The 21423-nt window shown below is 40.8% G+C and overlaps 1 protein-coding gene across 1 annotated transcript in view; it reads right to left on the reverse strand.

Annotated features, from left to right (window-relative positions):
• MOCOS (molybdenum cofactor sulfurase) overlaps window positions 1-21423 on the reverse strand; it is a 75577-nt gene that overhangs the window by 11933 nt on the left and 42221 nt on the right. Inside the window, exons 10-12 of the mRNA XM_055233800.2 lie at window positions 8629-8707; window positions 6359-6483; window positions 221-326 (exon numbers count right to left, since the gene is read on the reverse strand). Coding sequence (XP_055089775.2) covers window positions 221-326; window positions 6359-6483; window positions 8629-8707 — 310 coding nt within the window. The remainder of the gene's footprint in view (window positions 1-220; window positions 327-6358; window positions 6484-8628; window positions 8708-21423) is intronic.

Below are 21423 nucleotides of genomic sequence, written 5' to 3' on the forward strand. Positions count from 1 at the left end.
CAAAAAGGATCTTTGTAAGATAAAAGATAACCCTCTATAAAGATGAACGGAAGCTGGATGAAAGGGCCTGCTTACTTCTCAGGGCCTGTTTCTCCTCTGTACATGAAGCAGGGCTGAACTTCATGACTCTCAGATCTCTCCTCCCCAGGCAGGTGCCAGGCCCTGCTCCAAGTGGCAAATGGTTATGCTTGTCTGCTAGTCCCGAGGTATGAGGTCTTACCTGGTGTTTAGTTGCCGGTGAAGTTCCAAAATACTAGATGTGTTGATCAGTAGATACTGTGCCTCGTTCACCAGAGAAAGGGTGGCCATTGTACCAGGAAGTTGATCTGAAAATGATGGAGCATTTAAAAGAAGAGTTGCTTTCTCAGAATGCCAGGAATCGTGTTTCCATAAACTGGTATTTTTTAAAAGGTAGAGACTATTTCTACAAGGGAAAAAAGTGACGTCCTGGCAATAATAAAAATGTCCTAAGCGTGGTGCATATCTCTCAATAAAGAGGGAAAAGGAGATCCTAGAATACTCTGTTTAAAATAACCTGGAGAAAATAACAATAAGGTCTGGGCACAGCGGCTCAGCACTTTGGGAGGCTGAGGTGGGAGGGTTACATGAAGCCAGGAGCTCGACACCAGCCTGACCAACATGGTGAAACCCTGTCTCTACTAAAAATACAAAAATTAGGCGGGCGGATCACGAGGTCAGGAGATCGAGACCACGGTGAAACCCCGTCTCTACTAAAAATACAAAAAAAATTAGCCAGGCGTGGTGGCGGGCGCCTGTAGTCCCAGCTACTCGGAGAGGCTGAGGCAGGAGAATGGCGTGAACCCGGGAGGCGGAGCTTGCAGTGAGCCGAGATTGCGCCACTGCACTCCAGAGCAAGACTCCGTCTCAAAAAAAAAAAAAAAAAAAATACAAAAATTAGCCAGGTGTGGTGGTAACACCTGTAATCCCTGCTACTTGGCAGGCTGAGACAGGAGAATCGCTTGAACCCGTGAGGCAGAGGTTGCAGTGAGCCGAGATCACACCACTGCACTCTAGCCTGGGTGACACAGCAAGACTGTCTCAAAAAAATTTAGAAAATTAAAAAAATAAAATAAAAAATGCTGCGATGAAGTTGTTCCAGCAAATCAGACTTGGAGGCAAGACTTGGAGGAGGAGGGATGACGGCAGGTGCGTCCTTCCCCAGGATAGGACGGAGCAAGGCAGAGAGCCTTGGTGAGGGCAAAAGGCCCAGGGAGAGCTTCTGAATCTAATCAGGGAAAAGCTGTTTGCCCTTGGGCAAGTGCCAGATATTGAGTGTAGAAATAGATAGTAGATGTTTAAAAACTACTAAAAGGGAGGTCTAGGCGCAGTGGCTCACGCCTGTAATCCCAGCACTTTGGGAGACCAAGGCAGGAGGATCACCTGAGGTTGGGAGTTCAAGACTAGCCTGACCAACATGGAGAAACCCCATCTCCAGTAAAAATACAAAATTAGCTGGGCATGGTGGCACATGCCTTTAATCTTAGCTACTCAGGAGGCTGAGGCAGGAGGATCTCTTGAAGGTTGCGGTGAGCCGAGATCACGCCATTGCACTCCAGCCTGAGCAACAGGAGTGAAACTCTATCTCAGCAACAAGAGCGAAACTCCGTCTAAAAAAGCAAAAAAACAAAAACAAACAAAAAACTACTAAAAGGGGAACGAAACTATTGAAAGAAAATATTAAGTGTATTCAGAATAGCTGGCACCCTATCACCCGGTTTCCATCTCCTTTGGCAGGCCCGACATCACTATCATTATGCAAGATATTGATGAAAAGGTTTGCCTGGGCCAGGACCTGCAGAGCTGTCTCCAAATCAGGTGTGTGGACCCCAGAGTAGACACAAACGGATACTTTTGAGAGAATTGCCCTCCACATCTGCCACTTACATATATCCTCTTTACTAAAATGGCTCTGCCAGAGAAGGGAGGTGCAATCCCAGCCCTGTCCACAAAGACCCTTCCTCTTTCACAGAGGAAAGGCCAAGGTCTCCTAAAGCACACTCCCTCAGGGACCAACAGTCTCCAGAGTGGAAGACAAAAGCCCCATTCAAAACCCTGGAGTCCGAGCTGAGAAAATAAGTCTCTAAAGCTTGGGTGAATGATCCTCCTGTAGATCAGATGGATTCCAATTATTTGCTGTCCACAAAACTGCAGGACCTAATTAAGTTGTCAAGTGACAGTTGATGAAAGGCATTTCAATCTTAGAGCCCAGTGCTTCGGTCACATACTTCAGAAGAAAGCTTTGAGTGACACTGCACTAATGAAACTCCTTTCTCTAGCCCTTTATTTAAGCTTCTCGGAAGAGACCTGAGGCTGAGCACCAGCTATTCTGGCCATGAGTGACAGTCATTCATGGGAGTGGGAATCAATGGCAGGGTGCCCAGCCACCTCATTAAGACACTCATTTTCATGAATTTTTTCTTACATTTAATAATTATTTTTCAAAATTTATAATATACTTATGTTTCTTTGATCATCTGTGTACTACTAAAAATTATGGGCTGGGTGCAAAGGCTCATGCCTGTAGTCCCAGCACTTTGGGAGGCCAAGGTGGGAGGATTGCTTGAGCTCAAAAGTTTGAGACCAGCCTGGGCAACATGGCGAAACCCTATCTCTATTAAAAAAAATAAAAAAATAAAAAAATAAGAACTCAAACCAGAAGAAATTTCCTAGCACTTAAACTCTTACAATCACAGTAAACTTTAAAAAATGTTTATCCATGTCCATTTATATACACATTTTAATTTCACAGAAGTATGATAGGGTAGTAGTCAATGAAAGATTTCCAAGCACAGAGTATATAACACTAAGATAAAATTCTGTTGAGGACACGGAAAGGAAATACAAGTTGCAGAAGGAAAAGGAAAGAAATAAAAGACTGACCACTAAAAGACAGTTCATTCATATATATATATACACATATACACACACACACACACATATATATGTGTATATATGTGTATATATGTATATATATGTGTGTATATATACACACACATACACATATATATATGAAAAGGAAAGCAATAAAACTGACTATTAAAGGACAGTTTGTTCTCTCTCCCTCACGCTCTCTCTATATACACACACACACAAACACAGATAATGTATTTTGTAATGAATACTCACAAGATTCAAATTGTTATGGTTTAAAAGAATGCTACAGTATTGAGATTCTACTGGCAATGTTGAAAAGAACAATGTACAAGTTTAAATTTAAAATGACAATGTTTACGATATGCTGGAAATCACATCCTTTGTAGCTATTTAAACTATTTTTAAAATTTAGATGACAATGTAAAAATTTTAGTATCATGAGGAATATAGTTTTAAAAACTCCTTCTAAGGTATACGAACTCAAAAAAACTGTTTCAAGACCAGTGGCTTAGACTGCCAGAGAACATGGCACCCTAAGGAGTGTCCTCTAAGTGTAAGCAGTCACAAGCTGACACTCCCTGATTTTGCATCGTGCAGGGAGCAGGAAGACAGGCTTTCTTCTTTCCTCTGCACCTACCACCTTTGTTCCACCAAGGCCCCATCTCCCACCAGGACAGTCCCAGCTGCCTCCCACCTATGCCTTTACTGCCTGAGTTTCCCACTCGATGCAGCCCCCTTGCCAAGTCAGGGCTGACTTTTTAACATAAGCAGTGTTATGAAGCTTCTTGGCTTAGAATCCTTCAGTGAGTTCCACAGCCACAGATAAAGTACTACTGACTCCTCAGTAGCACACTCATCCCTTCTCCCCATCTGTCCCCCGTCACTCCCCTGCTCACATCTGACCCTCTAAACCCTTTTCTGAGCCCATGAATGCCAAGCCCTGCCATGCTGCTCCCTGGTAACCATCCCGCCTCTGACTGCCTGAAAAATTCCTACTCTCCTTTTTTTTTTTTTTTTTTTTTGAGACAGAGTCTCACTCTGTTGCTGCCAGGCTGGAGTGCAGTGGCGTGGTCTTGGCTCACTGCAACCTCTGCCTCCTGGGTTCAAGTGATTCTCCTGCCTCAGCCTCCCCAGTAGCTGGGATTACAGGCACATGCTACCATGCCCAGCTAATTTTTGTATTTTTAGTAGAGATGGGGTTTCACCATGTTGGCCAGGCTGGTCTCAAACTCCTGACCTCGTGATCCACCCGCCTCGGCCTCCCAAAGTGCTGGGATTACAGGCGTGAGCCACTGCGCCTGGCCTCCTACTCTCCTTTTAAGATTCAGCTCCAAACTCACCTCCTCCCTGAAGCCCTCTGTGACTCATTCCAGGTGTAGAGGATTCTGCCCTTTGCGTAGACCTTTATTACATCTCTTACATTGTAGCATCGCTATCTGCTGGCGATTGATCTCACCAACCGAGACTCCAAAGGACCAGGACTAAGGCTTAATTATCTCAGCCAGCCTCCTGAAAACCCAGCAAACCCCAGGTAGGCAATGGGTGCTATGAATAATTGGCACTTAGAGATTTCACTGCTGCTCTCTTCTCCAGATAATTTACAAGGATGGTGCACAGGTCCTGACAAACCCCACTCCTTTCACGTCTCTAACCCTGGAAATGCCTATTTCTCTCTCCCCTTTAATCATGTCTCTAAGTTTATCCATACCCCAGCCACCACCACCTGACTTCAATAAAATGAGTATAAATCTATTCCCCTTTTCTATCACACAGCAACTCAAATTCTTAACAGCTTATGGCATGAAAATCATCAGAACTTTAAAAACTCTAAGTACATTACATCCTTTGACTCCTCTCTATAGCATGTACTTTCAGGGATTTGTAGGTTAAACTATGCAGGGCCTTAGACCCAGTTTTCAGTCCATATATGGTCAAATGCTATTTGTTTGGTTTATTTATGTTTTAGAAACATAAAACATAAAATATTGCTGTCGGCCAGGCTGGATGCAGTGGTGTGATGATAACTCACTGCAGCTTCGAACTCCTGGGTTCAAAAGATCCTCCCATCTCAGTATCCCAAGCAGCTGGAACTACGGGTGCATGCCACCACACCTAGCAATTTTTAAAAATTTTTTGAGACAGAGTCTCACTTTGTCACTCAGGCTGGAGTACAGTGGTGTGATCTCAACTCACTGCAACCTCCACCTCCCAGACTCAAGTGATCCTCCCACCTCAGCCTCCCAAGTAGCTGGGACTATAGGCATGCACCACCATACCTGGCTAATTTTTGTATTTTTTGAAGAGATGAAACCCCTTCTCTTTTGAAGATGTATCTTTTGTATCTTTTAAAGAGATGAAACCCCATCATAATTTTTGTATCTTATTTTGCAGATACAGGGTCTTGCCATGTTGCCCAGGCTGGTCTTGAACTCCTGGGCTTAACCAGTCCTCCTTCCTCGGCCTCCCAAAGTGCTGGGATTACAGGTGTGAGCTACCATGCCCAAACTCTAAATGCTATTTGGATTACAAACTAGTTCCTCTGGGAACTGATCACTAGGCCAGGTAATATCTGAACAAACTGGTAATCATTCATTCATTCATCTAGCCATTTATTGGGCAACTATGTGCCAGGTGCTATTTTAAGCATGGGGAGACAGCACTGAAGAAAACAAGCAACAATCCCTATCCTCATAGAGCTTGCTTACATCTACTAAAAGGAAAACAGAACAAAATAAATGAGCAAAATATATAATCAGAAGGATGTGAAAAAATAAAAGTGCCACTGAGAAAAATGAGACAGGGAAGGTTGCTACATTGCTGCAGATTCAGGTACAGGGTGCTGTTCTGAAGAGGGTAGTCAGCCAGGCTTCCCTAAGGAGGTGACATTTGAGCAGACACATGAAAATGATCTTTTCGGCACATTTGGGACTGTTAACTTTCAAAGTACTTTCCTCTCTACTGCATCACTTCATCCTAACAATGGCTTAAGGTGGGAAAAATTGCGGAAACTTTTAAAAGTCTGAGGAGCTGAGGTCTGTAGAAGTTGAGGCACCATGGGGTTCAAGGATTTACCAAGGTCACACCATTGTTTGGTGATAGAGCTAAAAACCGCAAGCCAGGTTTCCTTGCTTCCAGATCCAATCTGAGGACATAGCAAGCTATTAGGGTTTTTATTTAATACAATTGGATTAATTGTGCTTTTGAACATGCAGGACTAAGGCTGAATGTTTGGGCAGAGGCTGGGCACCTGGCTTTATGCCCTCCTCAGCCTCCTTAAGAGGAGCCTGGAGCCCATTTCTCCTGCTGACCTGGGGCTACTGCAGTAGGTTTCTGCTAAAGGCTGACGACCCCTGCTTTCCATACGTGAGCAAGTTACCTGTAAGTGCAGTTCATGGGCTGTTTTGATGTGTGCAAGGGTAAGCCAGGGTTCCTGTTCTCTACAAACCAATTCAAAATGTAATACCTTTTCCATGTTTCTTCTTTGCATTCCTTTGAGAGTTTGAACTTTGTTTGATCAAATAACAAGGACGGCCAAAAAATGTTGACAACCAGCTTGAAATTTTTTCTCCACAATCGTAAGTACTTACTCTGGCAAAAGAGAGAGAGAAAGAGTGAACTGTTACATAGTATTTATTTAAATAATAATCTGAATTGCAAAAAGTTTGATTACAAAATAAAATAAAACAAAACATTGCATGAGCCCTGAAGAGAAGGCAGCCTGAAGTGACAGATGCTGCAAGGAGATTTCCAAGGCAGGAAGACCTGCCATCTGGGGCTTGTGTGAAGCTTTCAGACCAAATAAAAAGCTTCAACATTTCTCCTGGAAAGACCTTTTTACTATTAATTATTGACACAGAGAACCACAAAGCTTAGAAGTTGAGAACTTCCAGAGAGATATGTTGCTTTCAAAGCCCTTGAACCCAGAAATGTGTCCTATTTTTTCACTATGGGCCTGATTGAAATATCTTCTCTCACATGGACTGACGTGTTTGGTTTGTAAAATGAACACTGTGCCTGTGAGTTACAGATATAAGTACTGCATTTATCAATCTGGTGTTTAAAAACTCAAGAATCCTCTAGAATTTTGTTTATCCAAAATGTATTTTTCTGACTGAAAATGTGCTAAATGAATGTGTAAGTTGGTGACATTGGTGCAAGTACTGGCGAGAAGATGTAGAGTGTGCTTCACTCTTTAGCCTCCAAGGTGGGGACCAGTGCCCAGGATGCTCCACTGTGTCAAGCACGATCATCATATCATCACCTTTGTGCTTTCCTGGGGGTATAGCCCTTCACACTCCCAGAGTGATCCTCTGCCCATCACCCAGACCACTAATGACTGGGGTCCAACTTGGATGTAGCTTTAGCATTTAACATACCATTTCCTGCCTTGCATGATAGCATATGTTCAGGGCAGTGCACAAAGACGTGCAATATGGTTTGATACCATGCAGTATCACCATCTACTGAGCACAGACCTACCCACTAATGAGTGCATTGTGTTAACTGGTAGGCAGTCGGCACTTTGAAAGTTTTTTATTATACATAAATCTTTAGTGAAGTGTTATATAGCTAACTGTTTTAGTATATGGGCAGGGGTGAAAGGGGAATTGGTTGGGGCTTAAAATAGGATAAATTTCCCAGGACTGGAAAATTTGCTATTCCACATGTATTCAGGTACAGATAAGATTAGATAACAAGGGATGCAGACATTTGATTTATTCAATAAAAAGACTTAGAAACATGTACAATCAATAAACAAAACAGCAATGCTATTACATTCAACCCCACTTTACATTTCCTAGAATTCAGTAGATGATTTATCATCAGCAACACAGATTAGATAATAACCCATAATATGGGTATATAATCTATGAGTTATCACCTGAAAGCTAGACTTTAGAAACCTGAGAGATGTCTTGATAACCCCCCTCACCCTCAGCCTCCTTATCCAATCACCAGCTAGTTCAGGTTATTCTATTTCCAGAATATATACCTGCAGCTTCCTGACTTTCTGACCCTGGTCCAAGCCTCCATCTTGTCTCACCTGTGTTGCTAACACAGGTGCTTATGTGGCCTTCCTGCTCGCACCCCTTCCCCCTTCCAACCACTCCACAGGCACCAGCCAGTCTTCTCAACATGCAAATCAGGTCTTTTCCCTCCCTATGAGGCCTCCTGTGGAGTGTTGCAGTGCCCTCCAGACTGTTCCTTCTGTGTCACCTTTTCTTCCCACCCCACACTGTCCTCTTGACACTGTCCCAGGCTCTGAAGGGAACAACATGGGCATTCTAGTGGGAGGGACTAAAGATCAATAAACAGATATATATTAACTTGGAAACAACAAAGGCAAAGGAGATGAATACAACAGGGGAAATGAAGAGGGAGGGGCCAGTTTCTGTGGGTAGTCATGTGGCCCTCTGAGAAGGGGGCTTTTGAGCAGAGACCTGTTGGAGATGAAACTGACAGAGGTGAGAGAACAAGCCCTGTGGAGGTATAACTAGGGGAAGAGCACCAGGCAGAGGGAAGAGCAAGTGCAAAGACCTGAGAAGGGAGCATGCTTGGGAGGTTTGAAGACCAAGAGCCAAGAGTGTGGTTAGAGAGAAGCATGCAAGGGAGAAATGGGCAGCAACTGGACTGAAGGGTAGCAAAGGATAGATTGCATAGGGCATTACCCTCTTCCCCCTCTGTGCTAGCCTGTCAATAAAGCTGAGATTTTCACCTGCTTCAGAGTCTTACCTGTCAGCACAGACCCTGCTTTGGCGAATCTGAGACTGTTCACTATTTTCCTCAAGAGGCACCTCTATAGGCTCCATCCCTAATGAACAAAGGTTAAAAACAAATTTATCATTATGTAAAAACAACAGCTACTTGACTTCAAAATATACTACAAAGCTATAGTAACCAAAACAGCATGGTACTGACATAAAAATAGACACATGGACCAATGTGACAGGATACAGAACCAAAATATAAATCCACACATTTACAGTCAGCTGATTTCTGGCAAAGGTGTCGAGAACAAACATTGGAGCAAGAAGAGTTCTCTTCAATAAATGATGCTGGGAAAACTAGATAACCATATGCAGAAGAATAAAACTAGACCCCTATCTTTCACCATATACACAAATCAACTCAAAATGGATTAGAGACTTAAATCTAAGACCCCAAATTATTAAACTACTAGAAGAAAACATTGGGGAACTGCTTCAAGACATTGGTCTGGGCAAAGAATTTTTGGATGAGACCTCAAAAGCATCAGCCACAAAAGCCAAAATAGAGAAACAGAATTACAGCAAACTAAAAAGCTTCTGCACAACAAGGGAAACAACAGAATGAAGAGACAACCAACAGAATGAGAGGAAATGTTTGCAAAGCATCCATCCAGCAAGGGATTAATAACCAAATATATAAGGAAATCAACAACTCAACAGTGAAAAAAAAACAAGTAATTCAATTTTTTTAAATGAGCAAATAATCTGAATAGATATTTCTTGAAAGAGGACATGCAAATGGCTAATTGATTTTTTTTAAATGTTCAACATCACTAATCATCAGGGGAATGCAAACCAAAACCACAATGAGATCTTACCCCAGTTAGAATGGCTATTATCAGAATGACAAAAAATAACAAATGCTGGTGACGATGCAGAGAAAGGGGAACTCTTACACACTGTTGGTGGGAATGTGAATTAGTACAGCCATCATGGAAAACACTACTGAGGTTCTTCAGAAAACTAAAAATAAAAATACCATATGATCCAGCAATCCCACTTCTGGGTATTTATCCAAAGGAAAGGAAAATAAGAGGAAAAAGAGAACAATGGATAGGGGACAGGACTAATGTACAGCTCCCAGTTAGACGGACAGAACAGCATGTAGAGACTCACACTATGAACTTTTGCTCCACGAACCACTGCAGGAACATATCAGGAAAACTGATAGAATTCACAGACACTTTGAAAGAGGCAGCTTGCTGCTGCAAACACCACAAGATACACCAAAAATTTGAGTTCCCAAAGTGTGAGAAGGTGAGAAGTTGGCCTCCGAACACACATCCCCATTGGGAAACCTGAAAATCCAGATCACAAGAGAAGGATTTAACCTTACCTAGTGCTGAAATGGATTTAGGGAGCTGAGCAAAATATAAAAGTAGAAGAAGCAGCGGGAAGAGCCCTGTAGGGACTCCTGGTCTCCAGCTTGAACCCCAGGAAAGCCATTCCTGGACTTATCTCACAGGGGTCCTTGGGAAAAGGAAGGCAGCCAGTGGAACTGGAGAGGGGCCACAGGGTGAAGGAAGCTCCTAGCTTGACTTTGTAATAATTTTAACTGAGCACAAACTTTCCTAAGTAGAATCCAGAGAAGGAGACAAATGGGAAGTAAAGATACAAGTGTAGAGGCTGCAGCCAACTGTCCTGGCAGGCAGGGAGGAGCAAGGCCTTAGAGCCCTGCTTGCTTTCTCAGCAGGAGGCTTGTAGCCTGGGGCAAGATCTCAGCCCTGCTTACCATATGCGTGTACAGAAACCTCAGTGCTGCTGGGGAGGCACAGTGGGAGTGAGACTGGCCTTGCTGGCTGTGTGGGAGCTGGGTGAGGTCTTTCAATGCCAGCTTTCCCCCATGTCTCTGGAGACCTATTTGACACAGCAGAAACAGCCGTAATTCCCCTGGGAACATAACTCCATTTGCCTGAGAACCAGCCCCCCACCCCCAGAGTGGCCACAGCAAGTCCTGCCCAAGGAGAATATGATCTCAGACCCACCTAACCTGCCCCCACCTGATGGTTTTTCTCTACTTGCCCTGACAGCCAAAGACAAATGACATGATCTCTTGGGAGCTCTATGGCCCTGTTCATTACCTGAGAAACCCAAGTACCTATCCTAGCCAAGGCAGGACAAGATTGTATCCCCCTTCTACTGCTGCAGCTGGTGCTCTCTTGAAAGCACCACCTTCTGGCTGGAGGCCAATCAACTCAAGCCATTACAGCAACTCATAAGAGAACAACTCTGCTCCAAAGAAGGAGAAAACAACAGCTAATTTCACCACCTGCAACACCCTGGTTAACCAGAGGTCCTGAGTCTGTCCATGTGACAACTTCACTGCTAGCATAACCAGCATTTGAGAAAACCACCACACTAAACAAAACTACAACCAAGGACTAAAACCAGCACACTAAAACAAAACTACAACCAAGGTCTCCTACAGAGTCCACTTTACTCCCCTGCCACCCTCACTAGAGCAGGTGCTGGTATCCATAGCTGGAAGATGTGAAGATGAATCACATCATAGGACTCTTCGTAGACAGTTCTTAGCACCACCCTGGAGCCCCAGAATCCTGCTGAGTGGCTAGAACCAGAAGGGCAATAACAATCACTGCAGTCTGGCTTTTTAGAAGCCATATCCTTAGAGGAAGGGGGAGAGCACCACATCAAGGGAGCACCCCTGGGACAAAAGAATGTGAAGAGCAGCCCTTGAGTCCCATATCTTCCCACGGAAACAGTCTACCCAAACGGGAAGTAACCAGAAAAGTCATTCTGGTAATATGATAAAACAAGGTTCTATAACACCATCAAAAGATCACTCTAGCTCTCCAGCAATGGATCTAAACCAAGAGGAAGTCTCTGAATTGCCAGAAAAAGAATTCAGAAGGTTGACTATTAAGCTACTTAAGGAGGCACCAGAGAAAGGTGAAAACTGATTTAAAGAAATTTAAAAAAAAATACAGGATATGGATGAAAAAGTCTCCAGAGAAATAGATATCATAAAGAAAAGATGATCACAGCTTCTGGAAATGAAAGACACACTTAGAGAAATGCAAAATACACAGGAAAGTTTCAGCAATAGTATTGAAAAAGTAGAAGAAAGAAATTCAGAGCCCAAAGACAACGCTTTTGAATTAAGCCAATCCAACAAAGACAAATAAAAAAGATTTTAAAAAATGAACAAAGCCTCCATGAAATTTCGGATTATTTTAAATGACCAAACATAAGAATAATTGGTGTCCCTGAGGAAGAAGAGAAATCTAAAACTCTGGAAAACTTGAGGGAATAATCAAGGAAAACTTCTCTGATCTCACTAGAGATCTAGACATCCACATATAAAAAGCTCAAAGAACACCTGGGAAATTCATTGCAAAAGGATTATCACCTAGACACATAGTCATCAGGTTAGCTAAAGTCAAGATGAAGGAAAGAATCTAAAGAGCTGTGAGGCAAGAGCATCAGTAACCCAAAAGGAAAACCTGACGGATTAACAGCAGATTTCTCAGCAGAAACCTTGCAAGTCAGAAGGGATTGGGGTCCTATCTTCAGCCTCCTTAAACAAAATAATTATCAACCAAGAATTTTGCATCCAGTGAAACAAAGCTTCATAAATGACGGAAAGATAAAGTCTTTTTTAGAAAAAGAAATGCTGACAAAATTTGTGACTACCAATCCAGCACTACAAAAAAAATGGTAAAAGAAGTCCTAAATCTTAAAATAAAACTTTGAAATACACCAAAAATAGAAACTCCTTAAAGCATAAAGCTCACATAGCTTATAAAACAATAACACAATAAAAAAAAAGGTATTCAGGCAACAACTAGTATGATGAATAGAACAGTACCTCATATCTCAACAGTAACGTTTGAATGTAAATGGCCTAAATGTTCCACTTCAAAGAGGAAGAATGGATAAAAATCCACCAACCAAGTATCTACTGTCTTCAAGAGACTCACCTAACACACAAGGACTCATATAAACTTGATGCAAGGGGTGGAAAAAGATATTCCAAGAAAATGGAAGCCAAAAGTGAGCAGGAGCAGCTATTCTTATAGCAGACAAAACAAACTTTAAAACAACAACAGTTTAAAGAGACAAAGAGAAACATTATATAATAATAAAAAGATCAGTCCAACAAGAAAGTGTCCCAATCCTAAATCTATATACACCTAACACTGGAATTGGAGTTCTCAAATTTATAAAACAATTGCTACTAGACCTAAGAAATTCCCCTTTCACCCCCGCCCATATACTAAAACAGTTAACTATATAACACTTCACTAAAGATTTATGTAAAATAAAAAACTTTCAAAGTGCCGATTGCCTACCAGTTAACACAATGCACTCATTAGTGGGTAGGTCTGTGCTCAGTAGATGGTGATGCTGCATGGGATCCTCTACCTATCACCCAGAGCACTAATGACTGGGGTCCAACTTGGATGTAGCTTTAGCATTTAACATACCATTTCCTGCCTTGCATGACAGCATATGTTCAGGGCAGTGCACAAAGACGTGCAATATGGTTTGATACATGCCAAATTGTAAAGACCATTGAGGCTAGGAAGAAACTGCATCAACTAACAAGCAAAATAACCAGCTAACATCATAATGAAAGGACCAAATTCACACATAACAATATTAACTTTAAATGTAAATGGGCTAAATGCTCCAGTTAAAAGACACAGACTGGCAAATTTGAGAAAGAGTCAAGACCCAACAGTGTGCTGTATTCAGGAAACCCATCCCACGTGCAGAGACACACATAGACTCAAAATAAACGGATGGAGGAAGATCTACCAAGCAAATGGAAAACAAAAAAAGGCAGGGGTTGCAATCCTAGTCTCTTATAAAACAGACTTTAAACCAACAAAGATCAAAAGAGACAAAGAATGCCATTATATAATGCTAAAGGGATCAATTCAACAAGAAGAGCTAACTATCCTAAATATATATGCACCCAATACAGGAGCACCCAGATTCATAAAGCAAGTCCTTAGTGACCTACAAAGAGACTTAGACTCCCACACAATAATAATGGGAGACTTTAACACCCCACTGTCAACATTAGACAGATCAACGAGACAGAAAGTTAACAAGGATACCCAGGAACTGAACTCAGCTCTGCACCAAGCAGACCTAATAGACATCTACAGAACTCTCCACCCCAAATCAACAGAATATACATTCTTCTCAGCACCACACCACACCTATTCCAAAACTGACCACATAGTTGGAAGTAAAGCTCTCCTCAGCAAATGTAAAAGAACAGAAATTATAACAAACTGTCTCTCGGACCACAGTGCAATCAAACTAGAACTCAGGATTAAGAAACTCACTCAAAACTGCTCAACTACATGGAAACTGAACAACCTGCTCCTGAGTGACTACTGGGTACATAACGAAATGAAGGCAGAAATAAAGATATTCTTTGAAACCAACCAGAACAAAGACACAACATACCGGAATCTCTGGGACACATTTAAAGCAGTGTGTAGAGGAAAATTTATAGCACTAAATGCCCACAAGAGAAAGCAGGAAAGATCTAAAATTGACACCCTAACATCACAATTAAAAGAACTAGAAAAGCAAGAGCAAACACATTCAAAAGCTAGCAGAAGGCAAGAAATAACTAAAATCACAGCAGAACTGAAGGAAATAGAGACACAAAAAACTCTTTAAAAAATTAGTGAATCCAGGAGCTGGTTTTTTGAAAAGATGAACAACATTGATAGACCACTAGCAAGACTAATAAAGAAGAAAAGAGAAGAATCAAATAGATGCAATAAAAAATGAAAAAGGGGATATCACCACCAATCCCACAGAAATACAAACTACCATCAGAGAATACTACAAACACCTCTATGCAAATAAACTAGAAAATCTAGAAGAAATGGATAAATTCCTTGACACATACACCCTCCCAAGACTAAACCAGGAAGAAGTTGAATCTCTGAATAGACCGATAACAGGCTCTGAAATTGTGGCAATAATCAATAGCTTACCAACCAAAAAAAGTCCAGGACCAGGTGGATTCACAGCCGAATTCTACCAGAGGTACAAGGAGGAGCTGGTACCATTCCTTCTGAAACTATTCCAATCAATAGAAAAAGAGGGAATCCTCCCTAACTCATTTTATGAGGCCAGCATCATCCTCATACCAAAGCCTGGCAGAGACACAACAAAAAAAGAGAATTTTAGACCGATATCCTTGATGAACATTGATGCAAAAATCCGCAATAAAATACTGGCAAACCGAATTCAGTGGCACATCAAAAAGCTTATCCACCATGATCAAGTGGGCTTCATCCCTGGGATGCAAGGCTGGTTCAACATACGCAAATCAATAAATGTAATCCAACATATAAACAGAACCAAAGACAAAAACCACATGATTATCTCAATAGATGCAGAAAAGGCCTTTGACAAAATTCAACAACCTTCATGCTAAAAACTCTCAATAAATTAGGTATTGATGGGATGTATCTCAAAATAATAAGAGCTATCTATGACAAACCCACAGCCAATATCATACTGAATGGGCAAAAACTGGAAGCATTCCCTTTGAAAACTGGCACAAGACAGGGATGCCCTCTCTCACCATTCCTATTCAACATAGTGTTGGAAGTTCTGGCCAGGGCAATCAGGCAGGAGAAGGAAATAAAGGGTATTCAATTAAGAAAAGAGGAAGTCAAATTGTCCCTGTTTGCAGATGACATGATTGTATATCTAGAAAACCCCATCGTCTCAGCCCAAAATTTCCTTAAGCTGATAAGCAACTTCAGCAAAGTCTCAGGATACAAAATCAATGTTCAAAAATCACAAGCATTCTTATACACCAATAACAGACAAACAGAGAGCCAAATCATGAGTGAATTCCCATTCACAATTGCTTCAAAGAGAATAAAATACCTAGGAATCCAACTTACAAGGGATGTGAAGGACCTCTTCAAGGAGAACTACAAACCACTGCTCAATGAAATAAAAGAGGATACAAACAAATGGAAGAACATTCCATGCTCATGGGTAGGAAGAATCAATATCATGTAAATGGCCGTACTGCCCAAGGTAATTTATAGATTCAATGCCGTCCCCATCAAGCTACCAATGACTTTCTTCACAGAATTGTAAAAAACTACTTTAAAGCTCGTATGGAACCAAAAAAGAGCCCGCATCGCCAAGTCAATCCTAAGCCAAAAGAACAAAGCCAGACGCATCATGCTACCTGACTTCAAACTATACTACAAGGCTACAGTAACCAAAACAGCATGGTACTGGTACCACAACAGAGATACAGATCAATGGAACAGAACAGAGCCCTCAGAAATAATGCCACATATCTACAACCATCTGATCTTTGACAAACCTGACAAAAACAAGAAATGGGGAAAGGATTCCCTATTTAATAAATGGTGCTGGGAAAACTGGCTAGCCATATGTAGAAAGCTGCAACTGGATCCCTTCCTTACACCTTATACAAAAATTAATTCAAGATGGATTAAAGACTTACATGTTAGACCTAAAACCATAAAAACCTAGGGAATACCATTCAGGACATAGGCATGGACAAGGACTTCATGACTAAAACACCAAAAGCAATGGCAACAAAAGCCAAAATTGACAAATAGGATCTAATTAAACTAAAGAGCCTCTGCACAGCAAAAGAAACTACCATCAGAGTGAACAGGCAACCTACAAAATGGGAGAAAATTTCACAACCTACTCATCTGACAAAGGGCTAATATCCAGAATCTACAATGAACTTAAACAAATTTACAAGAAAAAGACAAACAACCCCATCAAAAAGTGGATGAAGGACATGAACAGACACTTCTCAAAAGAAGACATTTATGCAGCCAAAAAACACATGAAAAAATGCTCATCATCACTGGCCATCAGAGAAATGCAAATCAAAACCACAATGAGATACCATCTCACATCAGTTAGAATGGCCATCATTAAAAAGTCAGGAAACAACAGGTACTGGAGAGGATGTGGAGAAATAGGAGCACTTTTACATGTGTTGGTGGGACTGTAAACTAGTTCAACCATTGTGGAAGTCAGTGTGGCGATTCCTCAGGGATCTAGAACTAGAAATACCATTTGACCCAGCCATCCCATTACTGGGTATATACCCAAAGGATTATAAATCATGCTGCTATAAAGACACATGCACACGTATGTTTATTGCAGCACTATTCACAATAGCAAATACTTGGAACCAACCCAAATGTCCAACAACGATAGACCAGATTAGGAAAATGTGGCACATATACACCATGGAATACTATGCAGCCATAAAAAATGATGAGTTCATGTCCTTTGTAGGGACATGAATGAAACTGGAAACCATCATTCTCAGCAAACTATCGCAAGGACAAAAAACCAAACACCGCATGTTCTCACTCATAGGTGGGAATTGAACAATGAGAACACATGGACACAGGAAGTGGAACATCACACTCTGGGGACTGTTGTGGGGTGGGGGGAGTGGGGAGGGATAGCATTAGGAGATATACCTAATGCTAAATGACGAGTTAATGGGTGCAGCACACCAACATGGCACATGGATACATATGTAACAAACCTGCACATTGTGCACATGTACCCTAAAACTTAAAGTATAATAATAATAAAATTTAAAAAAAAGAACTAAATAATGGCATTTGCAACAACTTAGATAGAGTTGGAGGCCATTATTTTTAGGGAAGTAATTCAGGAATGGAAAACAAAACATTGTATGTTCTCTCTTATAAGTGGAAACTAAGCTATGGGGACATAAAGACATAAGAATGACATAATGGACCCTGGGGACTTGCAGAGAAGGGTGGGAGGGGAGTTGAGGGATAAAAGACTACCAACTTGGTGCAGTGTACACTGCTCGGGTGATGAGTGCACCAAAATCTCAGAAATCACACCTAAAGAACTTATCCATTTACCTAAACACCACCTGTTTCCCAAAACTATTGAAGTAATAATAATAATAATGAAGGAGAGGAAAGTCAGTACATTTAAGATATATCTGCATTCCCATTTTTATTGCAGCACTATTCACAATAGCCAAGCTATGGAATCAACTTCAGTGTTCATCAATGAATGAATGGATAAAGAAAATGGTGTGTGTGTGTGTGTATGTGTGTGTGTGTGTGTGTGTGTGTGTGTGTGTAATGGAATATTATTCAGCCATAAAAAAGAAGGAAATTATGTTATTTGCAGCAACATGGATGAGCCTGAAGGACATTATGTTAAGTAAAATAAGCCAGGCATAAAAAGACAAATAACTGAATGTTCTCACTCATATGTGGGAATTTTTTAAGCTGATCTCATAGAATTAAAGAGTAGAATAGTGGTTACCAAAAGCAGGGATGGGTAGGAGAAAGAAGCAGATAGGGAGAGGTTGGTTAATGGGCACAAAATTACGGGTATATAGGAGGAATAAGGTCTAGTATTCTGTAGCACAATAGGGTGACTATGGTTAACAATAATTTATTAAATATTTCAAAATAGCTAGAAAAGAGGATTTTAAACATCCTCAACACAAAGAAATGATAAATATTTGAGGTGATGAATATGCTATATAATTACACTGATTTGATCATTATGCTGATTTTATTACTACATATTGTATGCATGTATCAAAGTATCACATTGTACACCATAAATACGTACAATTACTGTATCTGTTCAAAATTAAAAATGAATAACTATGTAAATCAAAGCTCATTATTATGAAATATACAAGAATTTTAAGGCCAGGCATGGTGGCTTATACCTGGAATCCCAGCAATTTCAGAGGTCGAGGCAGGTAGATCACTTGTGCTCAGGAGTTTCAGACCAGCCCGGGCAACATGGCAAAACCTCATCTCTACTGAAAGTATCAAAAATTAGCTGGATGTGGTGGCACATGCCTGTGGTCCCAGCTACTTGGGAGGCTGAGGTAGCAGGATCGCTTGAGGCTTGAGCCCAGGAGGTGGAGGTTGCAACGAGCTGAGATTGTGCCACTGCACTCCAGCCTGGGTGACAGAGTGAGAATGTGTCTCAAAAAAACAAAAACAACAAAAAAAGAATTTTAATGACACTAGAATTTGGTTGGATCAAGGAAGTGCCTGGGTCTTAGAAATCTTTTTATAGCATGAAGACTTCCTTCATCATTATCAGTGCCACCAGTAGTATGTGCACTGAGCAAGTTTTTTATGGAAGAGCCTGAATGGGGGCAATCACATCCAAGGCCCCAGGGACACTCTATAAATTATTTTGAAAGATTTCTGTACTTCTGGATCATCCACATCGTGGGTCATTGTTCTCTAAGCTACCTTCAATCCTTTAGAAATAGACAAGCATGAAGGCTCATTCTATAAAGATATCAGCATAGAATGTTAAATCTCAGTAGCCTCTAGGAGTTAGCATCAAATTGGATTCCTGCATCAATCATCGTTATTGCTAAAAAACAAACAAACAAACAAAACAAACAAACAAACCTTACTATTTTAGTAGAGTTGGAAAACTATTCTTTTTTCTTTGTTATACACATCATATATATAAAGGAGTGCGTAACATGCATAGGTAACAGTTTAAAATAACAATAATTAACATATGTTAATATCCTGGGTACCTGAACTTGAACAAGAATAATTTAATAACAATGGCCTATAATCAATCTCACTGATAAAAACAGACACAAACATCACTAAAATATTAGCAAACCAAACCCAGCAATGTATTAGAAAGTCATTACCAAGTGTACTTTTTCCTTAAGATACCAAAGATAGCTCAGTTATAGACAATCTAGTAATGTAATACATCACATTAATAGATTATCGGAAAAAATACGATAAACAAATACAGAAAAAGCATTCAGTAAGAAATAAATTTAGTCGTGATAAAACTTTTGGCAAAATAAGAAAAGAACTACTTTAGCCTGATAAATCAATCAAAAACCTACAATAAACATCATTCTTATTTTTGAAACTTCAGCATTCCACTCAAGTTAGTAATAAAGAAGAATGTCTTCCATCAGTGCTCCATTCCTCATTATATAGGAAAGATTAACAAATGTAGTAAGACAAAAATAAATGGAAATAAAAATGAAAAAGAAAGGTACAAAACTATCATTATTAGAAGATGACATGGAAATCAGAACCTAATTGAATGGCTCCTGAACCCCAGAAGATCATGAAACCAGACTCAATAAAACTGGTACGGAGATTTCCAGCACCTTCTCCACAGACACCTGGCCCACAGTGCAGTGCCATATAATCAGGAAGACAGCCCCTTGCTCTCAGCTTCACTCAGGGAAGAGAAGGGGCTGGTTTGTATGTCTAGCACCCCAACCTCTCCAAGAGAGCTCCCTAGAGGACTGGCTTCTGTCTTCTCAGTTTTAGAGCTCTGATGGGCCTGGCACAGTGAAGCCACTTACAAGAGAATGGAGGTAGCATCTTGAGCTCCCTAGTGCTCATCATACCATAAGCAGATAGAAAACATAGTTGCTGGATTCTCCTAAGGGAGGAAAGAGTTGGTAGTGACCCTCTGAATCTCTGGCCAATCTGATTGGTAGGTGTCTTATTTATGAGGCCAGTCGGTGAAGACTAGGAGAGTTGCTTGCTTTGTCTAATGCATAGACACAGGCTGGGCACAGTGGCTCATGTCTGTAATCCCAGCACTTTGGGAGACCAAGGTGGGTGGATCACCTGAGGTCAGGAGTTCGAGACCAGCCTGGCCAACATGGTGAAATCCCATCTCTACTAAAAATACAAAAAAATTAGCCTGGTGTGGTGGTGCACACCAGCTGTAAACCCAGCTACTCGGGAGGCTGAGGCATGAGAATCGCTTGAACCCTCAAGGCAAAGGTTGCAGTAAGCCAAGATCATGCCACCATACTCCAGCCTGGGTGACAGAGCAAGACGTCTTGAAACAAACAGACAAACAAGTAATGCACAGACACCAACACAGACACTTGAGGAAAATGAAGAATCAGGCAAATATGTTCCAAACAAAAGAACAAGATAAATTTCCAGCAACTGACCCTAATGAAACAGAGTAGTATGGTTTACGTGACAGAGAACTTAAAATAACTCTATGAAGACAGTCACCAAAGTCAAGAGAACAGTGCATGAACAAAATGAATAGTTCGACAAGGAAATAGAAAATGTTAAAAGTACCAGATAGAAATCATGGAGGTGAAGGACACAGTAACTGAACTAAAAAATTTATTATAAGAGAGATTCAACAGCAGACTAGATCAGCAAAAGAAAAGATAAGCAAACTTGAAGACAGGACATTGGAAATAATTCAGTCAGAGGAGCAAAAAGAAGTAAAAATGTAAAAGGGTGAAGTAAGCCTAGGGCAATTATGAGACATCATCAAGTAGACCAATATATACATTATGGGAGTCTAAAAAGTTGAAAAGAGTGAGAAAACAAAAGAAAGCTTATTCAAAGAAATAATGGCTGAAAACTTCCCAAATCCAGGAAGAAAATGGGCATCCAAATTCAAAAAGCCCAACAGATACCAAATAAGATAAATCTTTAAAAATCTACCCCAAGACACATATAATCAGATTGCCAAAAGTCAAAAGGAAGGAAAAAGGCAAGGGAAAACTGACTTGTCATATAGAAAGGAACCCTCATAATACAATCAGTGGATTTTTTCAGCAGAAATTTTGTAGGCCAGACGAAGTAGGATGATATATTCAAACTATTAAAAGAAACAAACCTGCCAACAAGAATACCATACCAAGCAAAAGCTGAGAAAATTTATCACTACTAGACCTGATTTATAA

This window comes from Symphalangus syndactylus, chromosome 1 (assembly GCF_028878055.3).
Source record: "Symphalangus syndactylus isolate Jambi chromosome 1, NHGRI_mSymSyn1-v2.1_pri, whole genome shotgun sequence".
Taxonomy (NCBI): domain Eukaryota; kingdom Metazoa; phylum Chordata; class Mammalia; order Primates; family Hylobatidae; genus Symphalangus; species Symphalangus syndactylus.